The following is a 24,036-nucleotide window of genomic DNA, read 5'->3' on the forward strand; positions in this document are numbered from 1 at the left end:
AGTGTCCAGTGAATTACTCCCTTCAAGTAGTGAACATTTCAAGTCTAAAACCTCTAAGTGGTTCTAAAAGTAACTTTTCTATTTTCCTCCTCATTACGTTCATGTTTTCCTTTAGATCTTTGTGCACATTGTAAACTTGTCTGCTAATTGCCTGCGTTGCCATTCCTGGTTTGTTGACTGCGTTTCCTGTGGTTGCTGCAGCATCCCACCCACATGTAAGTGCCATCACTTGTAATGTTCTGAAACTGGTTGTTTTTGTTTTGTTTTGTGTGTGTGTTTTATTTGTTTGTCTTGCTGGACACCTGTATTTTGTTATTTAAAAATGCAGATTTCCTTTACCAGGCAGTGTTTATAGTGAACTTGCTCCTTTGGAGGCTTGTTTCTCAATCTTGTTGGGGAAATCTCTAAAGTCGCCTTGACACTAGAGCTATATATATAGCCCCGTCTGCTGAAGCTGCCATTGAATTCCTTGGACTATTGAATTCACTAAGGTCTCTTTACACTGGCTAGTTGAAACCCAAACATCTCCTGGAGTATTGTGAGCCTTTGCCCTTTGGTGTCAGTACACACAGGCAACTTGGTAGTCAGTAACAGATCAGGGGACCAGGGACCCCCTCCTGTAGAAGGTGAGGGAGGCAGCAGGGCTTACACAACTCTGCCCCTTTCTTCAGGAACTTGACCCTGGAGTACATACCGTTTAGTATTTGAGAAACAACGGTTTTATGTAGCTGGTGCCATTTTCAAGTTTCTTACATTAAGAACACTCTGGTCCTGTGGCTTGCTATGGTAGAAGTGAACAAGGCTACATTGCTTACACGAAGGACATCCAGTGGGGTTATCTGCTTGTCTGCCCCTTCTCAGGAGGCTGGTTACAAGCCACAGAAACCATGGCTGATTAAACAAAAAAGGTGTGGAGACTCCTAAGTGAGCCAGAGAGAGCATACAGGGTTGCAGAAAGACCAGAGGAACCGCTGAAGATCGGTGTGATGTCCAGCACACACCTCAGAGCTTTTCTGGTAAGAAAACTGCTTCCAGCACCATCACAGTCCGCCAGCTGTCCACAGTCCATGTGTACATCTGTCACTTCGAACCAGGAACTTAAGCATACCAACCACATCTACAACCACTTCGCGCTCTGAGGTGCCACTTCCCATGTCAGGAACTGCCTTACATACCCACCACTGAAGCTGAGCCTCCAGGGGGTGGGGCTTATAGTTAACCCAAGTTTCACTAACTGTGAGCGTGGCAAGGATGGAGAGTCTGTACTGTGTAGCTCTACTTTAAGGTTAGCTCTTCTCTTCCCACTGAGACGGAGACTCACAAACCAGTGCTTCTTAGCCTTCCTGGTGCTGTGACCCTTTAACACAGTGCCTCATGCTGTGGAGACCCCAACCATAACATTCTTTTCATTGCTACTTCATACCTGAAATTTTGCTACTATTATGAATTGTAATATAAATATCTGATATGCAGGATATCTGAAATTTGACCCCCAAAGATGTTGCAACCCACAGGTTGAGATCCACTGAACTAGAAGATCCTTAACATTCAAAATGTGTTTCTGATGTTCACTGACCAACACATCCACTGTGACAGAATAGGGACAAATGAGTTTGGCTGGTATATGTCATTGTCTCCACCTATATCTAAATACCTCAAGTATCTGTCATTTCTGAGCCAGAAACTCAATTATAGCACTTTCAGTCCTGAAGCATGGGATACAATTCTGATTTCATTTCTCAGAGAAATCTGTGACCCATCTTTCTTTGAAGTTTATGGAAGGGGACAATTTCCAAATTATATTTCCAGCAATCTCCAAGCAAGTTCCCTCTCCTCCAGCTGAGCAGTGGATGGTTGATAACACAGGTCACAATGACTGCTTTCCTACGCTTAGGCGTAGCGGAAGGCAGAAGACTGCAAAAATATCACTAAGGACACATGAGCTTGAATCCTCAGGGTACGGGGTATAGCCTGAATTTCTGGGAGGTGCTAAACTGGAAAGGGGAATCTAGCTACATTCATTTGGAAATGAAAGCCAAGTGAGGTAATTTTATTAGACTTGCTCATTAAGGTCCAATGACTTTTAAGAACTTGACACCATGTTTAAGGCATTAGTACCTCAGCTCAAAATACGGTACAAGGTATGTTACCAGAAAAAGGGGTGCAGACGGGAAGGGAAGGGTGTATAGGAAGGGGAAGCACAGGTCTGATACGTGGCCAGAAGCCGTGACGTCAGTAGAGTGCGGGTGGCAGGAGACGCCTCCATACTTATGTGGCTCCATCCGAAGACAGGAACAGTGTGGAAGGGGACAATCGTTTTACTTCCTTATTGATCTCTTCTCAGAATGAGTTTCAGGGAGGGAGGGAAGACACCACCGAGGCTTGGAGTGAGCACGGGGTCCATCTTGTCTACCTCCACACTGGACCTGACACTCCTATCTCCCACTGAAACTGTCATTTCCACTGTGCCTTTGGAAGACTTAGGAACTCGGCTGAGTAGCAACCAAGATGTGATGGCTGTCACTGGCTGCCTCCCCGGCAGAGATTCTCCTTCGTAACTGCTGTCTATCACATCAGAAGTACAGAATCTAGTCAGAATGAAGCCCATGCCTCGGAAGTAAGGGCTGAAGACATCCAAATGGTCCCAACCACTTCTCGCGATGATGGTTTTATGAATGGCGTGTACCCCCAGTGTTAGGTAAAAGCCACACAGCATTTCACTAGCTGTTACCAAACTCCATGGATACTGTCATGTGAACATTCTTGAACCTCACTCTCTTCTTGTTCATGGCAATACATTTTCCGATCTTACACAATCTCTTCCCAACTCTGTCTGACCTTATCTCTATTCTCCAAACCCATACCCTAGTCCCTGAGTGGTTTCAATTGACAGGCCTAGATCTGTCATTTTCCTTATCTGCTACCTTTGGTGTTTTGTCATGGAACTTACAGCAAGTAGCATGAGCTTGGAAGAGCACATTTCAAACCCCAGCCCTGCTACTCAGCTGGGAGACCGAGCAAGGTTCTGGCTGTCTTTGTATATTTCTTACCTTGGCTATAATGTGAACATTGTAAGAGTCAGAATTCCTTTGGTTATCAGAGCCTAAAAACTAACTTCAATTCATTAGGCAAAAAGGAGAGCTGAGATAGTTTAAATTGCCCATCTGAAGGAGCCAGTAAGGACTCAGGAACAGCAGAGTCATGAACTTAAAAGGGGGGGTCGGGGCTCAGGCAGGATGTGTAAGAGGGGGTCGGGGCTCAGGCAGGATGTGTAAGAGGAAAGCCTTCCGGTCAAAGCACCTGATGGCTGACGTGAAGCAAATGGTGCTGACCCAGACAGATGGACCAATAGCTGTCTACAAGTCCACAAGTCTTATCTTGCACAGGCATTTCAGAGATAAAGTAAGATTATCTACATCACTGACCACCAAGTACTCAGTGACACACAGGTACTGCACACAGCAGCACGCGGCCAATCTCTCCCTTGTTCACCATCCCTTGCTTTTCGGACCTCTGCTCACCAAGATGGTGCCTTTGTCTCTTGCCACAGAGATGGAGCTATGCTCTCTGAATGGACGCAGCCCAGTGGGATAAGGTTTGAAAAATAACCTGTCCACCTCAGATGACCAGCATGCCTGAGAAGCTCTGTGGTGCCCTTCCTTGGCCAGCGTGCGCTGTCTGCTTTCCCCAGGCTTCTACCTAGTACCTCAGAGCCCCAGGCCAATCATATCACTTTGCAAATCCTTCCACAGCACACCCACAGCTATGCACGGCTGCCTTCCTCCAGAAGCCTGTTCTTGGTTCCCTCCCACAGCACTGATTACATTATGTAGCAACTATCTGTTTTCCCATCAGCTCCTTCCCGCTGCTCCCCCTCTAGTGACTGTGACTTGCCAGCTCGATGTCCCCTGCCCAGGAAGAAAGCCTGGCTTCTAGTCGACCTCAATTCATGCTTGTTAAGTGGAATAGTGAATGAGGAGGAGGAAGGAAGGAATAGAGGAAAAGGAGAAGGCGGCCTAGACAAGCTCACTGTTCTCACACAGACCTGTGTCTGTTTCAGTGTTCACAGTTCAAACAAAAGGAAAAGAGCAGAGGCCTCTGGGATGCCCAGAAACAAAGTTGCTTCCTGTGTGGAGTCCTTGACATTTGAGAACTGTTTTGGGTTTTGCTCTGTTTGACCACGTGGGCATTCTCTTTTTCGCCCATGGGAAATTGAGGGTCTTGCAGAGGTCTAATTATTCCAGTTGAAGGGTGCATGGACTGTCAAGGGAGTGTTCTAGATGATCGTGCCCGGCCACAGCCACCAGGTGTGACTGTCCCCAGAGCTCTAATATTCTTGGCAGTCTGTCTGGCATTACTGTGGGCCAAGGGAATGAGGTCACTGTCGCCAATGAAGTCACCACCGCATGATTCATCCCACATCAGTCCCCAACTTGGAGTGCGCTCTGAGATTCTCAGAGCTTCTCACAAGCCATCCAGAACCCGGGGTCCCTGTAAGATGAGCTCACATTTTTAAAAGCAGAAAACCAAGGCCTAGAGAAAGGCAGCCAGCCATACTACTAACTTGTGGTGCTTGGACCAAGTTCAGCTTTCCAGCAGAGCTGGCTCCCACAGCTCTTTAACCTTTCCACAGTTCCTCCTTTCAGAATACTAGTCTTTGCAAACCCAGCCAGAGCTAATGGTGATGCAAGCAGCAAACCATCCTCTCTCCTCCTCCACGGCAAAGTGTCAAGACCTGACTTCAACACAGTGTGCTGCCTTTCTTAACCTTTCAGAATGTATGAAGTAACTTTCAGATTTATTAATGTCGTCAATGCAAGTACCTCCATTCGAATGCAGTGGACAGGGCATGGAGAGATGTTCCCCTACACATCTCCCCAGGTGGCCCTTGAACACCGGGAACCTTTTGGTAACCACTTCTCAGGTCCCAGTTTCCCCCACCTAAATCCCGGGGGCAAGGGTATGAATGACCCACACACCTCTCAACACAGCATTTTCTACCACTATGAAGGGGTGAGAGGAAGCGACTTCCCTGTCAGCAAGCTTGGGGGTAGTGGTGTGGGGTCGGTCAGCACAGAGTGAGCCTTCGCACCAGGACCGTATGTTTAAAGCAGCTACACAACTAACTGGCCCTGGCCAGACAAGTGTTTCCGGACTTGCCAGACAGAGGCGCAGGGTTGGTCCTGAATCACTGGCCAAGTGTCAGAGCGTGAGGCTACATCATATCCCAAGGATCACAACTTAATACTTTTGGAGAGACACTTGGAAGTGAAAGGAAGCCTCGGACGATGTCGCCTCCAGGGGGAGCACAAATAACATTTGCGGTCTCCTGACAAGGGCTCGCCCCTTTGTGGCTGGTTGGGGGTGCAATATGCTGCATCTCTTAGTCACCGATTTCATAGAAAATGACTCAAGCTCGTGCTGCGAAAAGCGTGGGGTAGTGATGCTGAAAAGCAAGCAATAAGCCAGAAGTCTTAGTTTTCCAGCTCAGAGACCCACCACCCTCCCAGCCTCCGCATGCCTTTCTAATTGTTGTTATTAATTATTTTTATAACCCTCTTGGCCGATGTTCCTGATTTCTAGTTGCGTGAAGCACTTGCAGGTCGACGAGATGGCTCCTGCCTTCCAGGCAGAATTTAAATATATACATCTGTATAATTTGGCAGAATTGCGTCACCGTGGAAGTCGTCGTGGTTCCCTGAAAGGCCTTCACGTCTCCTCCGGGCACCGGGGCCTGCGGACGCTTCCGGGCTTTGGCCGCACTTTCGCGAGGAGCCCTGGGCTCCTTTCTAGCGGCTGCCCAAGAGCCCCTCCCCCAGTCCCCATCCTCCCGGATCCGGGGCGCCTCCTCCTCGGCCTCCGCGCCCGCCTCGCAGGGAGTCAAGCTAGGGTGAGCGGCAGGAGCGCACGGCGGGCGCGGGCGCGGGGCGCGCCGCACTCCGGAGCCGCCGGGACCGCCCTCCCCCACCCCCCTTCACCGACCCAGGAGGGCGGGGGCCGGAGTGGCGCGGGGCGGGCAGAGCCGCCTGGCCCCTCCCCTCCGCCGCCCTCCCCAAAGTTGCCGACTCCCCTGGGGCCGGACGGTCTTATGATCCGGTGGATCCTCCTGGGGAGGCCGGGCCGGGGAGCGGGTTGGGGCGCCGAGCGGCGGGGCCAGCAGGCGGGCGCGGCGAGCCGGGCCAGGGCGGGGAGCGGGGCAGAGATCGAAGCGGCGGCGGCTGCGCCCCGGGCCCGCCGCACCTTCCCCTCCGGTCAGGGGAACCGCTGCATGGGGCCGGGAGGGCGGCCCTGCTGCGCCGAGCGGCGGCGACGGCGGACCCCCCAGGCGGGCTGGGGCTGAGCCCGGGGCCAGGGCGGGGGCTTCGGGGGGACCATGCCCCGAGGCCGGCCGGTCGCAGCATGGCTCACGGGCCCGGCGCGCTGATGCTGAAGTGCGTGGTGGTCGGCGACGGGGCGGTGGGCAAGACGTGCCTGCTCATGAGCTATGCCAACGACGCCTTCCCCGAGGAGTACGTGCCCACTGTCTTCGACCACTACGCAGGTACGCCTCTGCCCTGCTGACTAAGGGGCTGATCCCGGGCTGGGAACTTTGGAGTAACTTTGGCTGAGCCCCCTGGCTTGCTTCCCCTGAGCGTGCTCCCCTCCCCCGCAGTGCCCTCTGCCTGGCGGCTCCNCCCCCCCCCCAAGCTGTGCCTCTGGTCACCCCTCGCTGCAACTCCCACCCCATTCCTATCTCCCCCTTTGCCCCTTCTCCCACACTTTTCAGTCCCCTGAGCGCCCTTCTTGACCTTCCAGCTGTCTCTTCGCTTACTGCCCGAAACCCCTGTAGGGGAAACATCTGGGAACACTAGGGTAGACGTGGCTACAGGGTTTGGGAGAAGGGGGGGCGGTGGATGGCAGGGGCCACATTACACCTATATCTCATGCCACCTGGCAGTGAAGTGGACTCAGAGAAAAGGGGATGGATGTTCTCTCCTGGGGAGCATCCACATGCTTCCCAGTATTTGGGAAAGAGGTTACTGTGGGGAGCGAAAGTGCTAGACCTCAGATCACTGTGAGCTTCTCTCCCCACCCCCACTTCTGTCCTTGCAGTCAGCGTCACCGTGGGGGGCAAGCAGTACCTCTTGGGACTCTATGACACAGCTGGACAGGTGAGTGTTTTGGCCTCTGGCTGGTTCCCTTACCCCCATCTCTCGCCAATTCTGTGTGGCTGTGGAGGGCCTTTGGAAACTGAAGTGTCTAGGGGGCTGCCTCAAGATCAGGTTTTTTTCTTAAGTCAGCAAATTAAAGAAACAAACCCAAAAGAAAACGCAGACCAGCGTGAACCCCGCGATGTGAAAAGTTTTTGACTGTATGGGTTGTTACGTGTGTTGCCTGGTGAGTGGGTCCCAACTCCTGTTGCAAAGTGGCAGCGGCCAATGGTAAAGCGTTCTTATTTTTAGATGCTGATGACCAGGTCTCCCCCTCACAGCCTCTGTCTGGGCCCTCATTGGTGAGTGGTCTGCCTGCCCGAGGAGCCTGATTGGTGGGAAATGGCATCATCTAAGAGGCTGGGAAGGCATTTGGTCCTGGTTATGTTTATTACAACATCATTGCACTCTGGGACTCCAGTCTCTGAAAACGTAATTTGTGGTGTTACCAGAGGAGCACAGGGAAAAAGAAAAAACAACAACCGTCAGCCACTCCCTGGGGTTCGGGGCGGGTAGGGTTAAGAGTTCAGCAGGAGTCTTGGAGGAAGAGCTTTCTTCCCCATGGAGGGCCAGGTGACTTTGTGTTTTCTTTGAAGAGATTATATGCAGAAAGGAAAGGGACACTTCTCTCTGCAGCCTCTGGCTAGTGCTGGCAAACCAGAAGGGTCAGGCTGTTCTCCTGTAGGGTTAAGGGGTTTTCTGGGGTTCTGTCTCCCTAACCCAGCTCCACTGTCTTGCCAGACCCACTTCCTTCTGGGGCTAAGGTGATGGTTTCGCAGAATTCAGCTCTGCAGTGTGCTCTGAAGTCTTTGGAAGTTGCTGTGTCTTATGCAGTCTTGAGAGTCCTGAGGATGTGTGAGCCATTGAATGATGAACAGTGACTCCAATCATTGCGCTTCTCTAGTTGTGAACAGGAGGCTAAATGGAGGTGGGGTGGGGTGGGGGCCAGAGGGAGAGAAATACCATCAGATACTATATGTTAAATATGTGTTTGATTAGATTTGCCTTTTAGCATTGTCCGCTCTCAGATTCTATACTCAAGTCTAGAAATATTTTGTGGGTTTTTGGGCAGGAGGGAGGGGCCTGATTTGGCCCCAATTTCTAAACTGTTAGAGCAGTGGTTCTCAGCCTGTGGGGAAAGGATCACATATCAGCTATCCTATGCATCAAATATTTACATTAAGAGTCATAACAGTAGCAAAATTACAGTTATGAAATAGCAACAAAGTAACTTTATGGTTTAGGGTCATGGCAACAGGAGGAACTGTGATAAAGGGGAATAGACTAGGAAGGTGGAGGAGCACTGAGTTAGAGGAACAGGAAGGTGGAGGAGCACTGAGTTAGAGGAACAGGAAGGTGGAGGAGCACTGAGTTAGAGGAACATCTGAAGATGGAGACCTACTAGCAGTGCAAAGGGCCGGCCGGAGGACACCCCTGTCACTCAAGTTGCCCAAGCCAGTGCTGTGTGTGTGTGTGTGTGTGTGTGTGTGTGTGTGTGTGTCTGTCTGTCTGTCTGTCTGTCTGATTCTCAGCTTCTAGGGCCTGCTTTGGTCATTCTTTAACCCCACCAACACCCCTTTCATCCGTTTTGGAGGGCAAGGAGTGGACAGCAGCCAAGTACCTCCAACTTTCAAATAGTGCTGTTGATAGACAGGGAGTTGACAACAGTCGAAACAGTTTTTGGAGAAGAAAGTTCCCAATTTTAATTTCTTATCCTACCTCATCTTGTTGTTGCAATGGTCGTGTTTTAAACATGCACTTTATTCAGCAAGCCCAGTTAATATTTGCCTTCTACATAGCAGAGACCGGGGCAACCACGTGCACGTGTATGTACATCTAAGCTCACACAGCTTACAAAAGCTTGCTGCCAAGATAAAGGACCCCGTACCACTCCAGTGGGGTCCTGGGAAGTACCGAGGTGCCCCAGGTCGGTCAGATTGTTTGTATGCATGAAGTTTTACAACCATTCTCTTGGTGGCAGTAATCTGGGTGTGATCGGGGGTCACATGTCACCTGTTGGTAGGTATCACAGATGAATACTTAGGATTTTGGGTTAAAGTTATTGATAATTAATTTCATTTGTAGTACGAAAATGTAGCCATTATCAGACAAAATGGTAGGGCTGTTTGATCTTGCTAAGTAGAAATCTGGGGTATGCAAAAGAAAACATTTAAGTTATGGGATCACCACTGCTGGTAGGAGTGTATGTAAGATTCTTAATCAAATGATTGCTCATGTGTCTTATGTATGTTTATATGCTGATTTTTAAGACCCTATCTCTCTATAAATATATACCAGAATCCTTTTATGATAATAATAGTGGTAAACAAATGTACATACATACATATACTCAGATGTCAGGGATTTTTAGCCAGATAGAAAAAGAGGGACATCTGTGGGCTTCAGGACTAAAACACCTTGGGGTCCTATCTCTACCTATACTAGATTCTAACTGAATTTATTTACTTTCTCTGTAATAGTAAAATGTTGACAATTAGGATCGCCACTGCAGGGATGTAGGCTGTCTTAAATTCATTAACCTTTGCAAAAACAGTTGGCATGAACAGTTCTTTGTGTATAGTAGGTGTGCAAATGATATCACAAGAAATTACTGTGTTCTGCTATGGACGAGGTAATTTGGGGGTTTGGGGGTGGTCAAAAGCAGAGCACAATGTATCATGCCTGAAGTTGATCGACTCCACTACCGTGCCAGGTCCTAGAATTGTTTGCAGAGGTGTGGAGCCAGGGAAATAGTTTCAGGTTCTGAGTAGAGGTTGAGAAGCAAGGGGCATATGTAGGTTGCAGCTGGTTCTTTTTCCAGAGACAGTGGGATGAGGAGGAGGATTACAGCGCTGGAAAGCACTGGCCTTCTCTCCAAATGGTTTGCCCCTGTGTGTGGGTGCTTGGCATACCTACTTAAATAAATGCAGCAATGCCCCGCTCGGGTTGGCACCTCCAGCCCACGTCTTTACACTTGGCCTTCTTGATGACTCCAGTCAAGTCCATAACCACAAGCAACACTTGCCCCATTGACCTGTTAGGGACCCACCAGTCAAGGCTCATGTCTATCTGACCTTCGCTGCTATCAGCAGAGACAGAGAACGGGGTACAAGAGTGTGTTGGACAGCAGGCCCCTCCATGTGCCTGGTCTAGAGACATCTCTTTGATGTTCCCGTCACAAGCACTGCTGCTGAAGGGAGTCCCCCTCCCCTTCTTGGCTGAGCCTTAGATTGGTCCAAGGGCAGCGTGCCATTTTGGCTGCCAAGCGTTTTAGAGTGGAAGTCAACACAGCACCTTGCCCTACTCTGGGGGTCTTGCAGGGAGATCTGGCTTTCTGCCTAGGCCTCTGTGGAACTTCTCCTTTCCTGCCTGACTTTGGGCCTTCAGTGTAGGCTCTGTATTAGCCCTCTGCCTGCCCTGGGAGGGAATTAGAAAGGTGGGATTGCCCCACGGGCCTCTACTCTTTTGAGAATGGAAGGAAGTGGGACGAGCTTTCCCTGTGCCCAAACAAGCCAGCAGGGATCTGCTTGGCAGACTGCTCTCTGCCTGCGCTCCAGGCCTGATCTCTTAATCCTTGGCAGGAAGGCAGAACCTGATACCCTGAAGAGGAAAGCACCAAAGTCCAATTTATCCCAGGTCTCAGAATCCTGACACTCAGGAGGGGTGTGCTGGGGTGAGTTTGGGATCCCTGAAGTTCTAGATTTAGCCACTGTCACTGCGTCCAAGTTCACATGTATGCTGTAGGCATGCTGTTGCTATATCTGGCAACTTAAGTTCAGGGTTGCACACATGAGAGCTATAAATATCCTTGCTCCAGTATCCCCTGGGGTAGCTTTTCAGTAACAAATGAGATTTATTTCACACTTGCCATAACCCAGCAGCTGTAGCTGCCCCCCTCCCCCCACAGCTCTCTGGGTACCCAGGAAGGCACTTCCTCCAGCCAAGGGAACCTCAACTGGAGGCAGCAGACAGGAGGTCCCTCTCCTCTTCTACATTTCATGGGATGGCACCCAAGAACCTAGCATAGTATGTGGGGAGGGGGAGGAGGTGGGGGTGGGGCAACAGTGCTGCCACCTCCTCAGATGCCTTTTAATGTCAAGTAGGGTTTGTTCATAACATCTTTCCAGGTAGATTGTTCCCATAGAGGAAACAGCAAGTGAGGGAAAGAGCTGGGTGAGTCAGAAAAATGGGTTTCTACATCAGGGTAGGTAGGTGTGCAGCACGCAGATGTAGGTTGTAGGGCGTGACCACCCACATCCCAACAGGCTTCAGGTTCCCTCAGCCTCCCATTCCATCCTTGAGGGCACAGAGCATGTGAGCAGCCCTGAGCCTCTTTCAGATGTGAGCTGCAACAGGCGAGATGTGGCCTTGGGCCTCCAGTCTCCCTTGGTAACGCACCATAGATTTCTTGTCTGCATTTTGCTAACCTCTGTAGAAGATATTTATACCCTAGGCTGCACTGTATCACACAGGCATGCTTGGCTTCCTCCTCTGGATTGAGGAGGTGAGTGGCCTGTCCATTCATAAGCTGTTGCTCTTTAAAATACACCGTGTTTTCCTGGGTGGGACTCGGGTGGTGGGGGAGTGTCCTCCTGAGCCTTGTGTTGGGTCTCAACCTTTCTGAGTGCTTCTGTCAGCTTCCAGCATGGTTCTCCTGAGGTCTCATGACCTTTCTAGTCTTTAAACTAATGTTTCCTGCCTGGTATGCCAAAGATGAATGCTGCAGACCGAACAAGATGCTGTGTCAGCCTTGGGGGGCTGGCGAAGTTGGGGGCCTAGAGGGCTGAGCACATCTTGCTGTGTGTGCCAGGGTATGGCCACAGAGCTAACTTTTTTTCCTTAGATTTATATGCGAGTACACTGTCACTGTCTTCAGACACCAGAAGAGGGATCCCATCTACAGATGGCTGTGAGCCACGATGTGGGTTGCTGGGAATTGAACTCGGGACCTCTGGATGAGCAGTCAGTGCTCTTAACCACTGAACCATCTTTCCAGCTCCCCCTCCCCCTTTTAAATACTGGGCTTTGAACTTGTAGTCTCATGCCCTGGTCAGGGTCTTTTTGGAGAACTGGACTTTTGTGGTGAGGTTTGGGTTTCAGCCTAGCATCTCTCCAGGAAAGTACCAGTCTCTAGCGAGGACGTGTGGCGGCAGCAGGTACCCCGGAGGCCTCAGGCACTGCAGTGGTGTCAGAGAGGAAAAGGGCAGCAGCAGAGAAACCAGGCAAAAACCAACCAACCAAAAAACCTACACATGCAGCTAAAAAAAAAAAAAAAAAAAAAAAAAAACCTGAACTATTTAAGACACCTTTCACACCCCAGGGGGTTGATTTTGCCCTAATTTGGCCCCTTTGGGTCTGGGAGTGGCTTTCTTTGCCCTCAGCACATTGCTCTTCCTCTTTCAGTGCCTGTCACAGCTGGGGAAGCCTGTAGGTGGCAGGTGGCCAGCTGCCCCAGCCCTTCATATAAGTGGTATGGGACCACTGCCCGCCATTGTCTCTGGGATGCTTCGTGCCTTCGATGAGCTCCGGGGATGGCAGGGCACTGTGTCCTCCACCACATTCCAGAGCCTATGGGATGCTAGGCACAGATGCCTTAAAATGAATAATTCTTTCTCATTGGCTCTCCACTCGCTCAGCTAAAAGCTCTCCGGTGGCTAAGAGCACCAGGTACAGCTCCCTCTCTGGTGATTCAGCTGTCATCCATCAGAGGATTGTGACGCAGGCATGTGGATGGTGCATCAAACTACCAGTTTTGGCTCTGACTTGGCTCACTAGGCTTGACAGTTGCCAGGCTCCGGCTTTTGCATCTTCAAGGTCCCCTGACCACAACGTAGTTTGGATGATGGGTTTTGGATTCTGCTGCTGAACACCAAACCTTGTCTATATTTCCATGTGGCTAAGATCAGTTCACCAGCCAACTTATCCCACAGCCTCTTTGCTTCCATACGTGATGGGAGACAGTGTCTACCTTGCAGGTTGGCTGCACGGGTTGGGAATTACGTAGAGTTACCTCACTCAAGGGAGTGCCATACCTGCTGGGTTCTGGTGATGTCGATTTGGTGCCTGCTCTGTGTCCCAGCCTTCTGTGGGGGAAAGGAAGGTGACAAGACCCTGGGAAGTGCATTGCACAGCTGGGAGGCTGAAGGAGAGGAGAGCATGCTACAGGACCCCCCTCCTCCAGGGCGAGCATTGCTGCTTTGGCTGATACAGGGAAAGGCAGGAAAGGGGAGAGCACTGCTGGCCACCCTGGCCATCTCCCTGGCTATGGCCACCACCCTGGCCATCCCCCTGGCTCTGCTGCTTCCTGCTCAGAAGCTGCCCCTCTCCCAAACTGATGTCCACATCCACATAATGGGTTATGATTGTACCTTCTGGTAGGGTTTGGGGGCCAAGTCAGAGTTTTCTGTCTCCCAACAGAAGAATCTTCTCCCCTCTTAGGGGTGGCCAGGAGGGGCTTGGGACATGCTGGGGTTCAGCTCCCTGTCCCCACCCAGCTTGTGCTGGGCACAGCAGCTCCTTTCTCTCTGTGCCACCAAGTGCAAGTCTGAGAAGCACAGCATTAAAAGAGGCCATGCATACCCTGGCAGGGGTACTGGGAGGTAGCGTGGCGAGGGCAGGCTTAAGAGGCATCCTACGTGTGTCTTTGTGGGCCAGGGGTCCCTGCTCTCTCTGCCAGCTTGAGGTGTAGGCTTGGTAGCTAAATTAGAGATTTCCCCCTTTTGATTGACAACTTAGTAATTAGAGAGATATTAATCTGCTGTCTTGTTTCTTGGTTTTAGCAGAAGAAGAAGCAAAGGAGGAGGAGGAGGAGGAGGAGGAGGAGGAGGAGGAGGCCTTTATTGTTGCTGTTTCTTTTGTGGTGACTGGCCAGAGAGGAGAGCCAGCCTAGGTCCCAGATGTCTGGAACCTCGGGGTAGATGTGGGGGCTCAGCCTTGAATGGTGATTTCCCACCGTGTAAACTTGTTGCCTTAGCTTTCTCATCTCTGAGAGTGGTGTCTGCCCCGTTTTCCAGTTAAGTGGTCCGCTCCAGGTCATACATACATTTCACAGTTGGTGAAAGTTAAAAGACCTGTTTCTAGGATAGGACTTGCAATTACAAGTCCTGGATCTTTGTGTTAGCCGACACCAATCAGTTTGTCCTCAAGCAAGTGTCTTGTTCCCTGACACGTGCTCCAGAGTTGACTATTTTGTGACTTTTCTAGAGTTGGTGGAGTGGTTTCTGGGTAGGATGTCGGGGGCTGGGACTGTAATTATTCCAGCAAATATTGTTCCTGGGAACTTGAGACTGTTTTGCCTTGCTGTTCATATGCCCCTGGACTTCCTTAAAAAGGGCACGCCTTGGGGGTGCTCGGGCCACACTGCTGATGGGTGAGTGAACGTAGCTATCTGCCATTTGCCTTGTGTCCCTCCATGCCCCTTTCTGTTCCATGTCGTTGTGCCCACCTGACCTGCTGTCTGTCGGTCGGTCTGCTGCTTGGGAACTGCCCCGCCGGGACCTCTTAGGTGCTTCCTTTACCCCCCCCCCCCAGGGTTTTCTTATTCAGGGGAAGTTGCCTCTCCACAAATTCATGTCTGGGACTTGGGGTATACACAGTGGTAAAGAGCTCGCCTGGTAAGTGCACTGAAACGTGTCTCTTTCATCAAGACACATCTTCCCATGTCTTCATCGGCCACTTGCTGAGCAATCTGCATGGCTATCACCATCCGTGGGCTCCCAGATCCTCTAGCTTCCAGCTTTCTGTGGTATCTGTCTAGATGAGAGCACCACTCCAGCTTCTCCCTCTAGCCAGCCAGTAAGCAGTCCCTGAGAACCAAGTCTGGGCTGGGGCCTGTGATAGAGACATGAAGGGTCCCTTTCTGGAGGTGCCAAGGGGGACAGGGTCTGCTCTTCCGTAATGAGTTCCTATTGAGGGCCAAGTCAGAGCAGGACTTCCCGGGTCTGCTCTTCTGTAATGAGTTCCTACTGAGGGCCAAGGCAGAGCAGGACTTCCCAGGCAGATGGAGTCGAACTGCATCCCTACATGCGCTGGCCTCTCGAAGTGCCACAGCCTGTCTGGGGACTTGTTAGGCATCTCAGATCTTAATCGACCCTACCTCCTAAATCACAAGCTTGGGGAGATCACTGTTGGTCCAGACTGGATGAGGGATTCTGATACAGGCCAAAAGTCAGAGCTGCCCAGACACTGTTTGTGAGACCTGGTGTCTCCTCTCAGCAAGCTGCCTTTGTCACCCACCGTACACACTGTCCCAGTGTCTGGGGAACATGGCTGAACTTTATGCTTAATCTTCTTTCCTAAACATTCTTGTGGCCTCCTTCCTCATTTTGAACATGTGTTGGGACTCTCCACACTTGCTTAATGAATGGCCTCCTCCCAGCCTGCCTGTGGACACAGGAGGAAAATGGAGGTGAGATGGCATATGTGCAAACCTTGGATCCATGAGTGTGATGTCTGCCAGAAGGGTGTGCAAATAGTAGACTCCACAGGTATTCCTTGATTCATGCCAAGCCATGTTCTCTCTTGCCTATTAAGTAGCTCGACAGATACAGTCTCTTTAGCTGAGGTTTGTTCGTGGGGTCAAACCCTGTGTCCAGCCCGGATATCAGCTTGGCTTTGTGTTGTCTTAGTTCCATAGATGGGAGGTGGCACCTTTCTGGTATTAAATTCCACGCAGATCACAGTGGCTGGAGGCAGAAGAAGTGCTGTGTTGCTCAACACCCACCTTGGCTGAGCTCAGTGCTCTGTGGAGTGGCCTCTCTCCCCACTCCTCTGCTCCCTTCCTTTCAAATGATATCTTTTTGTTTCCTTTAATTTTTTTTGTTGTTGTTGTTCTAGTCTAGAAGCACCCTCCTTTGAATAGCATAATGGTCAGTAGTATGAGCTGCTGGATCTGCAGGCCCCTTGTAAGAGCTGCCACCGAGGGCACTTACTTCTGACTCGCCAGTTCAATGAAAGCCCCTGGTGTCTCCAGCTTAATTGCAAAGGGACTGTCCTTCCTGGCCAGCTGGGTCAGGACTCACTCTTATCACCCAAAGGTGTCTCTAGAAGCTTCCTTAGCCCCGAAAACCCGGGGACAGTGCTACATGTGGGGAGAGGACAAGGGAGGGGCAGAGGAGGGATGGAGACTTCTATTCCCATACCAGGGCCTCTGTCCAGCAAAGGACTCACCCAGGCGTCACCCAGAAATTAGGAAAGTCATTCTGAGGTGGCTCAGTGCAGCAGCTGCTTCCCATCTGAGATGAACATAAGACTCCATTTCTGAAATTTAACCAAATAATTGACTGCGCCACAACCTGGCACTTGGCTTTGTTCTTGAGTAGATCTTTATCACCCATGAAGATTGTTGAAGCCCCTAAGGGACACTGTGTGTGACATCGAATTTTACACAAGGTTTGGAAATCGACGTAGGAACCAGGTGAGTGTTGGATTTCAGAGAGTCTGTTAGATTATTATGCAAAAAAAACTGACTTTCATAAAAGGCTCTGCCATTTGGAAGAGGATTCTGGCCTGTCTAGACATTATCGAAGGCTTGTAAGTGGTGGTTTTAATGCATTGCCCATGAAGGCACAGTGACACTCACTGCAGAGCCCAGAGCAGACAGACAGACTGCCAGATCTACTTACTGGCTGTGGGTTTGAACTGTTGTGAGAACATAACTGTGTGTTAGTTATGTCAGGTGTGCCTCCAGAGCGGCTTGTACACATGAGAGGGAGAGAGCTGTGTTGTTCAGGTGGGCCCAGACAGGCACAGACACCTTGGGTGACAGAGGGGTCAGTAACCAGGCAAGTAGGCAAACCTTGCTGTGGATCAAGCTGGTGGTATACACATTTACTCTCACTTTAGTATTTAAAGCTGAGATATTAGTGGCCTCTTGTGAGGCTATGCCAGTGCCTGGCAAACACAGAAGTGGATGCTCACAGTCAGCTATTGGATGGAACACAGGGCCCCCAATGGAGGAGCTCGAGAAAGTACCCAAGGAGCTGAAGGGCGATGCAACCCTGTAGGTGGAACAATATGAACTAACCAGTACCCCCTGAGCTCGTGTCTCTAGCTGCATATGCAGCAGAAGATGGCCTAATCGGCCATCATTGGGAAGAGAGGCCCCTTGGTCTTGCAAACTTTATATGACCCAGCACAGGGAAGGCCAGGGCCAAGAAGTGGGAGTGGGTGGGTAGGGGAGCAGGGGTGGGGGTGGGGTAAAGGGAATTTCAGGATAGCATTTGAAATGTAAATAAAGAAAATAATAATAAAAAAATAAAAAAAGATTTAAAAAAATAAAGCTGAGATATTATAAATTGCAGACCATTTTATTGGTCACTCTCTGTCCCCCTTCCTCCCTTGCCACCATTGGTCCACGTCTGTTCTGTAGATTTGCCTATTGTGGATGTTTTGTATTCAGATTTGCCCTTTTATCTTTGGCTCTTCCATTTGGCATGTTTTCAAGGTTTATCTGTGTTGCAGAATGTCAATATTTCATTTCTTTTTAGCTAGGTTTTCTCTCTTTCGGTCTAATCAGCTTTCGGTCTAATCAATCTATTATCGCTGCTAATTCAGGGGCTTTGTCAGATATCTTCAAGGTAGCGGGACAGTTTTTACTCCCAACAGCATGGTGTGTCCATCCTTTTCATTCATTCATTCATTCACTCACTCACTCACTCACTCACTCACTCTACATCCCTTGTGTCTAACCTTGTGATGCATCAGCACTACACTGTCATCTCCAAAGTTCACACTCAAGAACTTTGTGAGCTAACAAAAATCTCTCATGAAGACAAAGATCTCAGAATGTTTTAAATATGTTTTTTTTTTTTTCTCGTCCACATTTATAGCTATCTTGAGGTGCATGTAGCCCACAGGCCACAGGTTGGCCATGTCTGGTACTCTCCTTTTCTCTGAATTTATAACCAGAAAAAGGTCAGAGTACACAGAGGTTTACATACAAATGGTCTACACAGTGTTACTCACAACAGTGATCAATTATGAACACATTGAGGACTGGTAAAAAAAAAAAAAAGGCAATTATTAAGCACAGAATGACATGGGCTAGGATAACAGCAGCTATTAGAAACCGCTTTCACAAATTTTTAAAGAAACGTAGGACGCTAATGATGCATGCAGTGTGAGAGCATGAATGAATACTGCCAACGGCAGTGGCTAGAGCGGTGAATGTGTGTGCACACTAAGCAGGGAGGCTGGGACAAGAGTCTGAGCAGGGATACTGAATGATTTTAGATAGTTCTCCCCCAGGATTTTTAAAGGTCATTTTATTTGTATCAAAGTTTTTATGTAGATGCTTTAAGAGTCGGCCATCCTCGGTTAAGGACATCTGACTGCTCTCTTCGTGTTTCTCCTGTAGCAAGGCTGTGTCCCCTTTCCTGTGGTCTCCACTGTCTGCTCGCAGGTGCTTACTTCAGGAACAAATGTTCTGTCTTCACTTCACACTCTGACAGTCCAGCTCTCTCAAGGCACCACCCACTTCCCTAGCTCTGCAGTGGCTGTTTCATGATTTTAGGCTGACCAGTGGTGTACTTCTGCTTGTGTCTGGGTGGTCCCAGGTGGGCGGTGTACGGTGCCACGCCCACTGTTGGCCTCCCCCTGTGTGGATGCAGAGGTGGGATTGTCTTCTCTTACTCAGCTCTCAGGCCCCACTGTTTCCCCTCCAGCCCGACCTTCAGGCAGTCACCTAGTCCAACATTCTGTCAGTCTCTCCTTGAGAGCGTCCCTCCTCATCCTTCCAGCTGCTCTCAGTGGCCTGGTGTCTCTCATNCTGTACACTTGTGAGTTTCCTGGTCACAGTCCCTTAGTTAAATCCCCACGTTCAGGATTTCATGGCTTCTCCTTCTGTTCCTCACTCTGACAGAGGACATATTTTAAACAATTTCTGGAGTGAAAAAGGTTTATCACGGGAAAGTTTTTTGATACCCAATAGGTTTTTTTTGTTTGTTTATTTCTTTTGTCTCCCTTCAACCCTCCCTCCCCAAGACAGGGTTTCTCTGTGTAGCCCTGGAACTCACTATGTAGACCAGGCTGGCCTCAAACCAAGTGTTCTCGAGGTTTTTTGTTTCTTTCAGACTTGATTGACTTTTCTTTCTTCTTCAGAATTTCAAAGGCATAGCCTTTTCTAGTTTCTGTTATGTTCTTTGAAACTCAAGCCAACTGGGTCTTGATCTGTCTTCAGGAACCCGGCTCTGGAAACAGTCAGGTCTCCAGTTTCGCCCTCCTGAAAGGCGGCAGGTGTCCACTGTCGGGTAGGGTCCCGCTGGCAGCTGGACACCGCCTGAAGTCTAAAAATTCATATTTTGCTTCTGGGAAACACTTTGATTCATTTCTTTTATTTCTTCACTTCCTCTTCCTTTACTTCTCTTACCTAGATTTAAAGGCCAGGCTTCCTGGAACATCTTCTTAATTTCCTTATATTTTACTTTCTCTGTTCGGTTTGCTCTATCTTAGGGTTATTTCCTCAATCTTATTATTTGCCGGTATGTCCCTATTTTGGTTTTTAAATGTGATTCTATTTTTAATGTTGAGCAGACTTTCTTGTTTTCGGGATATTCCCTTTTCCTGCCGCTATTGCTCAACGAGGGGCTTTGGTTCTTTGAGACAGAGTCTCACTGTGTGGCCCTGGTAGGCCTGAGCTCACTCTGTAGACCAGGCTGGCTTCAGACTCAGAGTTCTACAGGTCTCTACCTCCTAAATTCTGGGATTAAAGGTGTGCACCGCCACACTGGGTGGGTGGTGAATGCCCGGTTTTCATAACACACCTAGTGGTTTTTGATGAAATATTCTCTGTAATTTCTCTAAGGATGTTAATGATAATTCCTTTGAAGTTTGATTAACTACAGTATATTGATCCAGCTTATTATTTGTTCTTGATTTTTTATTATGTCTAATTTATGAACTGAATTGATCATAGGTATGTGTATATAGGAAGACTACAGTATATTAGGCCCACAGTTCCCTGTGTCTGAAAGGCCAGGAGGATGGTGCTACAGGGAGACTGAGTTTAGTGACTCTAGTATGTGTGCCTTTGGGAGTGACTGAGTCTAGTAAAGGAAGCTTTGCATCAAGCCGATGTGTGTGTTTCTGTGGGGTGCTTGTGGTAGATATAGCTTAGTCCTTTGAATGGACCTTGCTTTCTTGTCTTTGTTCTTTAGAAGTTTTTGTATAGCCTCTCATCTCAACCCCTACCACTAAAGAAGTCTAACTTGGAATTTCTGAAGGTTCTACTCGGTACTTAGCCTGTGGGAGATGGGTGAGGGGGTTGTTTAACTCCGGTCTCCTTGTAGGTCAGGATTTCTCAACAAATGCTGCTGTTGTGTGCTGGGCTATTGTTCTTTATTGGGAGGAGGCTGTCTTGTGCACTCTGGGATGTGAGGAAGAGCCACCCATGTCTGCTGTCCTCCCCACATGTGCTAATAGTACCCTCCTCCAGCTGTGGCAATCAAAATGTTTCCAGTCAGTGACATGTGTTCTCTCGGGGCACCACCACCTGTACTCACTCCCAGTGGAAAACCATGATTATACCATGACCTGGCTAAACCTTTTCATTTTGGAATTCTATAAAGTCAATAGGTTTTTGTCTTTGCTCTAGAGCTAGGGCCATTGTCTTGGATTTCCACTGCTATGAACAGACACTGTGACCAAGGGAACCCTTATAAAGAGAAACATTTAACTGGGGCTGGCTTACAAGTTCTGGGGTTTAGTCCATTATCATCATGGCGGAAAGCATGGCAGCATGCAGGCAGACATGGTGCTGGAGAAGGAGCTGAGAGTTCTACATCTGATTCAAAGGGAATCAGGAGAGACTGACATCCTCAGGCAGCTAAGAGGAAGCTCTCTTCTACAATAGGTAGAGCCTGAGCATAGGAGATGACGTCCAAAGCCCACCCCACAGTGACACACTTCCCCTAAAAAGGCCACACCTCCTAACAGTACCACTCTCTGTGGGCCAAGCATATCCAACCCACCACATCTGTGTCCTAGGAAAGAATTATCCAGTGGCTGTATGAGTTGGACAGAATTACCAGTGTCCGGGAGCAGGTGGACAGAGCAGCTCCAGGGGCTTGATTTTAAGCACACATTCCCCATCCTTTGCAAGGTTAAAGAGTTTATCATGGTAGAGAAGGGGACCAGAAATTAAACCGTCCTCACCTTTGTCCTATATTCAGAAGCACACTGCCCCAGCCTCACCCCTCCAGGCCCTGGGGCCTGGTGATGATTGCAAACAGCTGCCCGACGGAGTCCCACTCTGCTGGCCGCCTCAGGAGATGCAGCCCTGGATCTGCTAAGCTGCTCCGGTTTGTTCTTCTTGCCTCTAGATTCTAAAGTTTTGTGCTGTTATCTTTCTCCAGTTGGGCTTTTCCATGTAGCTTTATGCCTTGAGGAAATAACAAAACAAAACAAAACAAAAGCCCCCAAAACCTTGGTACATCTTAGAGGACTCTGGAGAGATAAGCGATAAATGTGTGTGTTCAGTCAGCTGGGATCTAGTTGAAGTTGTCCCCTTTATAATTAGAAACATAAATATGTTCCAGCAGCGGCTCCCTTCAGAGCTGCCTCAAGACGCTGCGAAATGAGTCCATAGGAAGCTCGCTTGGCATTCAGGCTTTGGAGCAAAAGTTATTGAAATGTCTCAGAGATTTTCGTCCTTTGAATCCTGCAACCGCAGCAAGGCCTTTCCCTTCCACATGAGAACCTGGCTTTCTAGTGACCAGAGTCTTGTATCCACCAAGTCCAGCTCTTGGCAATTGGAACACTAATGTATTCCAGCCACGATGACTCTTTGGGTCTGTATAGACCATGACTTTCTAGCACACATTTCCCATGCGGTCCCAAACACAGGGTTTAGGCTGCAGCTGTCTCTGGTTACCGTAGAGTCGCCTTGGTAAGATTTGGTTGCTTTCATGTCCCCCTGTCACCTTAGTCACCAGTGCTACTGATGACTGGTAAACACAGATTTCTATTCATCCAAATATCAAAATGCAGCCTGATTGCCCGTGGTTAAGTGACCTGCTGTGACCCCGTTCTGTGGACTGTCTGCAGTGTGGTTGATAATGGAGGCTGGAAGGAGCACTTCTTGCTCTGGGGCAAGGGCAGGCTGTCCTAGTTAGGGTTTCTGTCGCTGTGATGAAACACCAGGACCAAAAGCAACTTGGGGAGGAAAGGACTCGTTTGGCTCCCACTTCCACATCACTGTCCATCACTGAAGGAAGTTAGAACACAAACCTCACACAGGGCAGGAACCTGGAGGAAGAAGCTGATGCAGAGGCCACGGAGGAGTGTTGCTTACTGGCTTGCTCCCAGTGGCTTGCTTAGTCTGCTTTTATAGAACCCAGGACCACCAGCCCAGGGGTGGCACCATTCACAAAGGGCTGGGCCCTCCCACATGAGTCACAAATTAAAAAATGCCCTCCAGGCTGGCCTGACCCCTTTCTCCTGAACTGAGGTGCCCTACTCACAGATGACTCTGGCTTGCGTCACGTTGACAGGAAACTGTCCAGCACACTGACCTTTACACGTTCCTAGATGAGGAGACGGCATGAGCATGTGGGTTGGCGTGGAGAGGGGACACCCTGGGTGGAGGAAGTGTCCCAGGCCAAGAGGAAGGCAGAGCACCCTGGATGGGTGGAGGGCGCCAGGAGCATCCCATGTCCATTTTGGTCAGAATGGGCTCTTGAAGTGAAACCTTGCAGAGGAGCTGTGGCAGGTCTGGAATACTCTGCTCAAGAGTGTGGGCTTTCTAAAGGTCCAGTCAGGAGCTAGTGATGTGTGCGGCTCAGGGCTGTTAGCAGAGATAACAGGACTCATCTGGTGATTTCCTCCATGTCCTCTTCTAAGTCCTCCTGAGCAGACAGCTTCTGCCTTCTGATTTCCTGTGGTATGCATGCCGTGCGTGCCTCAGGTCACCAACCTGTTCCCACACTCAGGGATTCAAGGTCTTTTTCTTTTAGACATGTGTATTATTTCATCTCAGTGGAGAACTTATCAGGTCATCTGTCCCTTGGCTTTTTTTTTTCTAAATGGTGGATGATGAGGTCTGGTGAAATGGCTCAGTCAGTAAGCTGCTCGCTGTGCTAGCACGAGGAGCTGAGCTTGGATCCCTAGCACCAGTCCATAAAGCACCGAGTGGGACAGGTGCTGGGGAGGCAGGGAGGGGGCTTCCTGGGGCTTGGTGACTAACCAGTTTAGCCAACTTGGTGAGCTCTAGTTTCAGAGATCCACCATGTCTCAAAAACTAAGTTAGAGTGATGGGAAAATACCTGATGTTGACCTCTGGCTTCTGCACACATGCACACACAGTACACACAGCACACATGCACACACAGCACACAAAGTACACAGCACACATAACACACATGCACACACAACACATAGCACACGTGTACATGCACACATAGCACACGTGTACATGCATACATGCACACACAGCACACATAGCACACATGTGCACATGCACACACAGTGCACATGTATACATGCACACATGCATACACTCTCACAAAAACGATAAGGAAAGGGGATAAAGAACACTGACTAAACATAGTTACACATGTGGTTTCTGAGAGGCAGCACTTGCTCTCAGTCCAGACCCTGTACTGCAGATCTTCAACCTACGGGCTAGAGACTTCTTGCCACCAGACAGCACCAGCTTCATTAAATAATCCAGTGGCTTGTTAACAGGAGAACTCCATTTTCATTTTCCAGGCAGCACGTGGTACAACTTCCATGATGGGCTGTGGGTTCTAAAGGGACTCACTCACTGGTGGGTTTCACTAAGCTGGGTGCAGAGCTGGAACCCAAAGGCTCCTATATAATTCGGCCAGCTTATAGGGTGTGGTCTGGGATT

General features: G+C 49.5%; 1 protein-coding gene across 1 annotated transcript in view; it reads left to right on the top strand.

The window, feature by feature from the left end:
- Positions 1 to 6,184: 6,184 nt before the first annotated feature.
- Rhoq (ras homolog family member Q) overlaps positions 6,185 to 24,036 on the top strand; it is a 35,369-nt gene continuing 17,517 nt past the window's right edge. Inside the window, exons 1-2 of the mRNA XM_021217857.2 lie at positions 6,185 to 6,541; positions 7,093 to 7,151. Coding sequence (XP_021073516.1) covers positions 6,400 to 6,541; positions 7,093 to 7,151 — 201 coding nt within the window. The 5' untranslated portion in view covers positions 6,185 to 6,399. The remainder of the gene's footprint in view (positions 6,542 to 7,092; positions 7,152 to 24,036) is intronic.

This window comes from Mus pahari, chromosome 18 (assembly GCF_900095145.1).
Source record: "Mus pahari chromosome 18, PAHARI_EIJ_v1.1, whole genome shotgun sequence".
Lineage (NCBI taxonomy): Eukaryota > Metazoa > Chordata > Mammalia > Rodentia > Muridae > Mus > Mus pahari.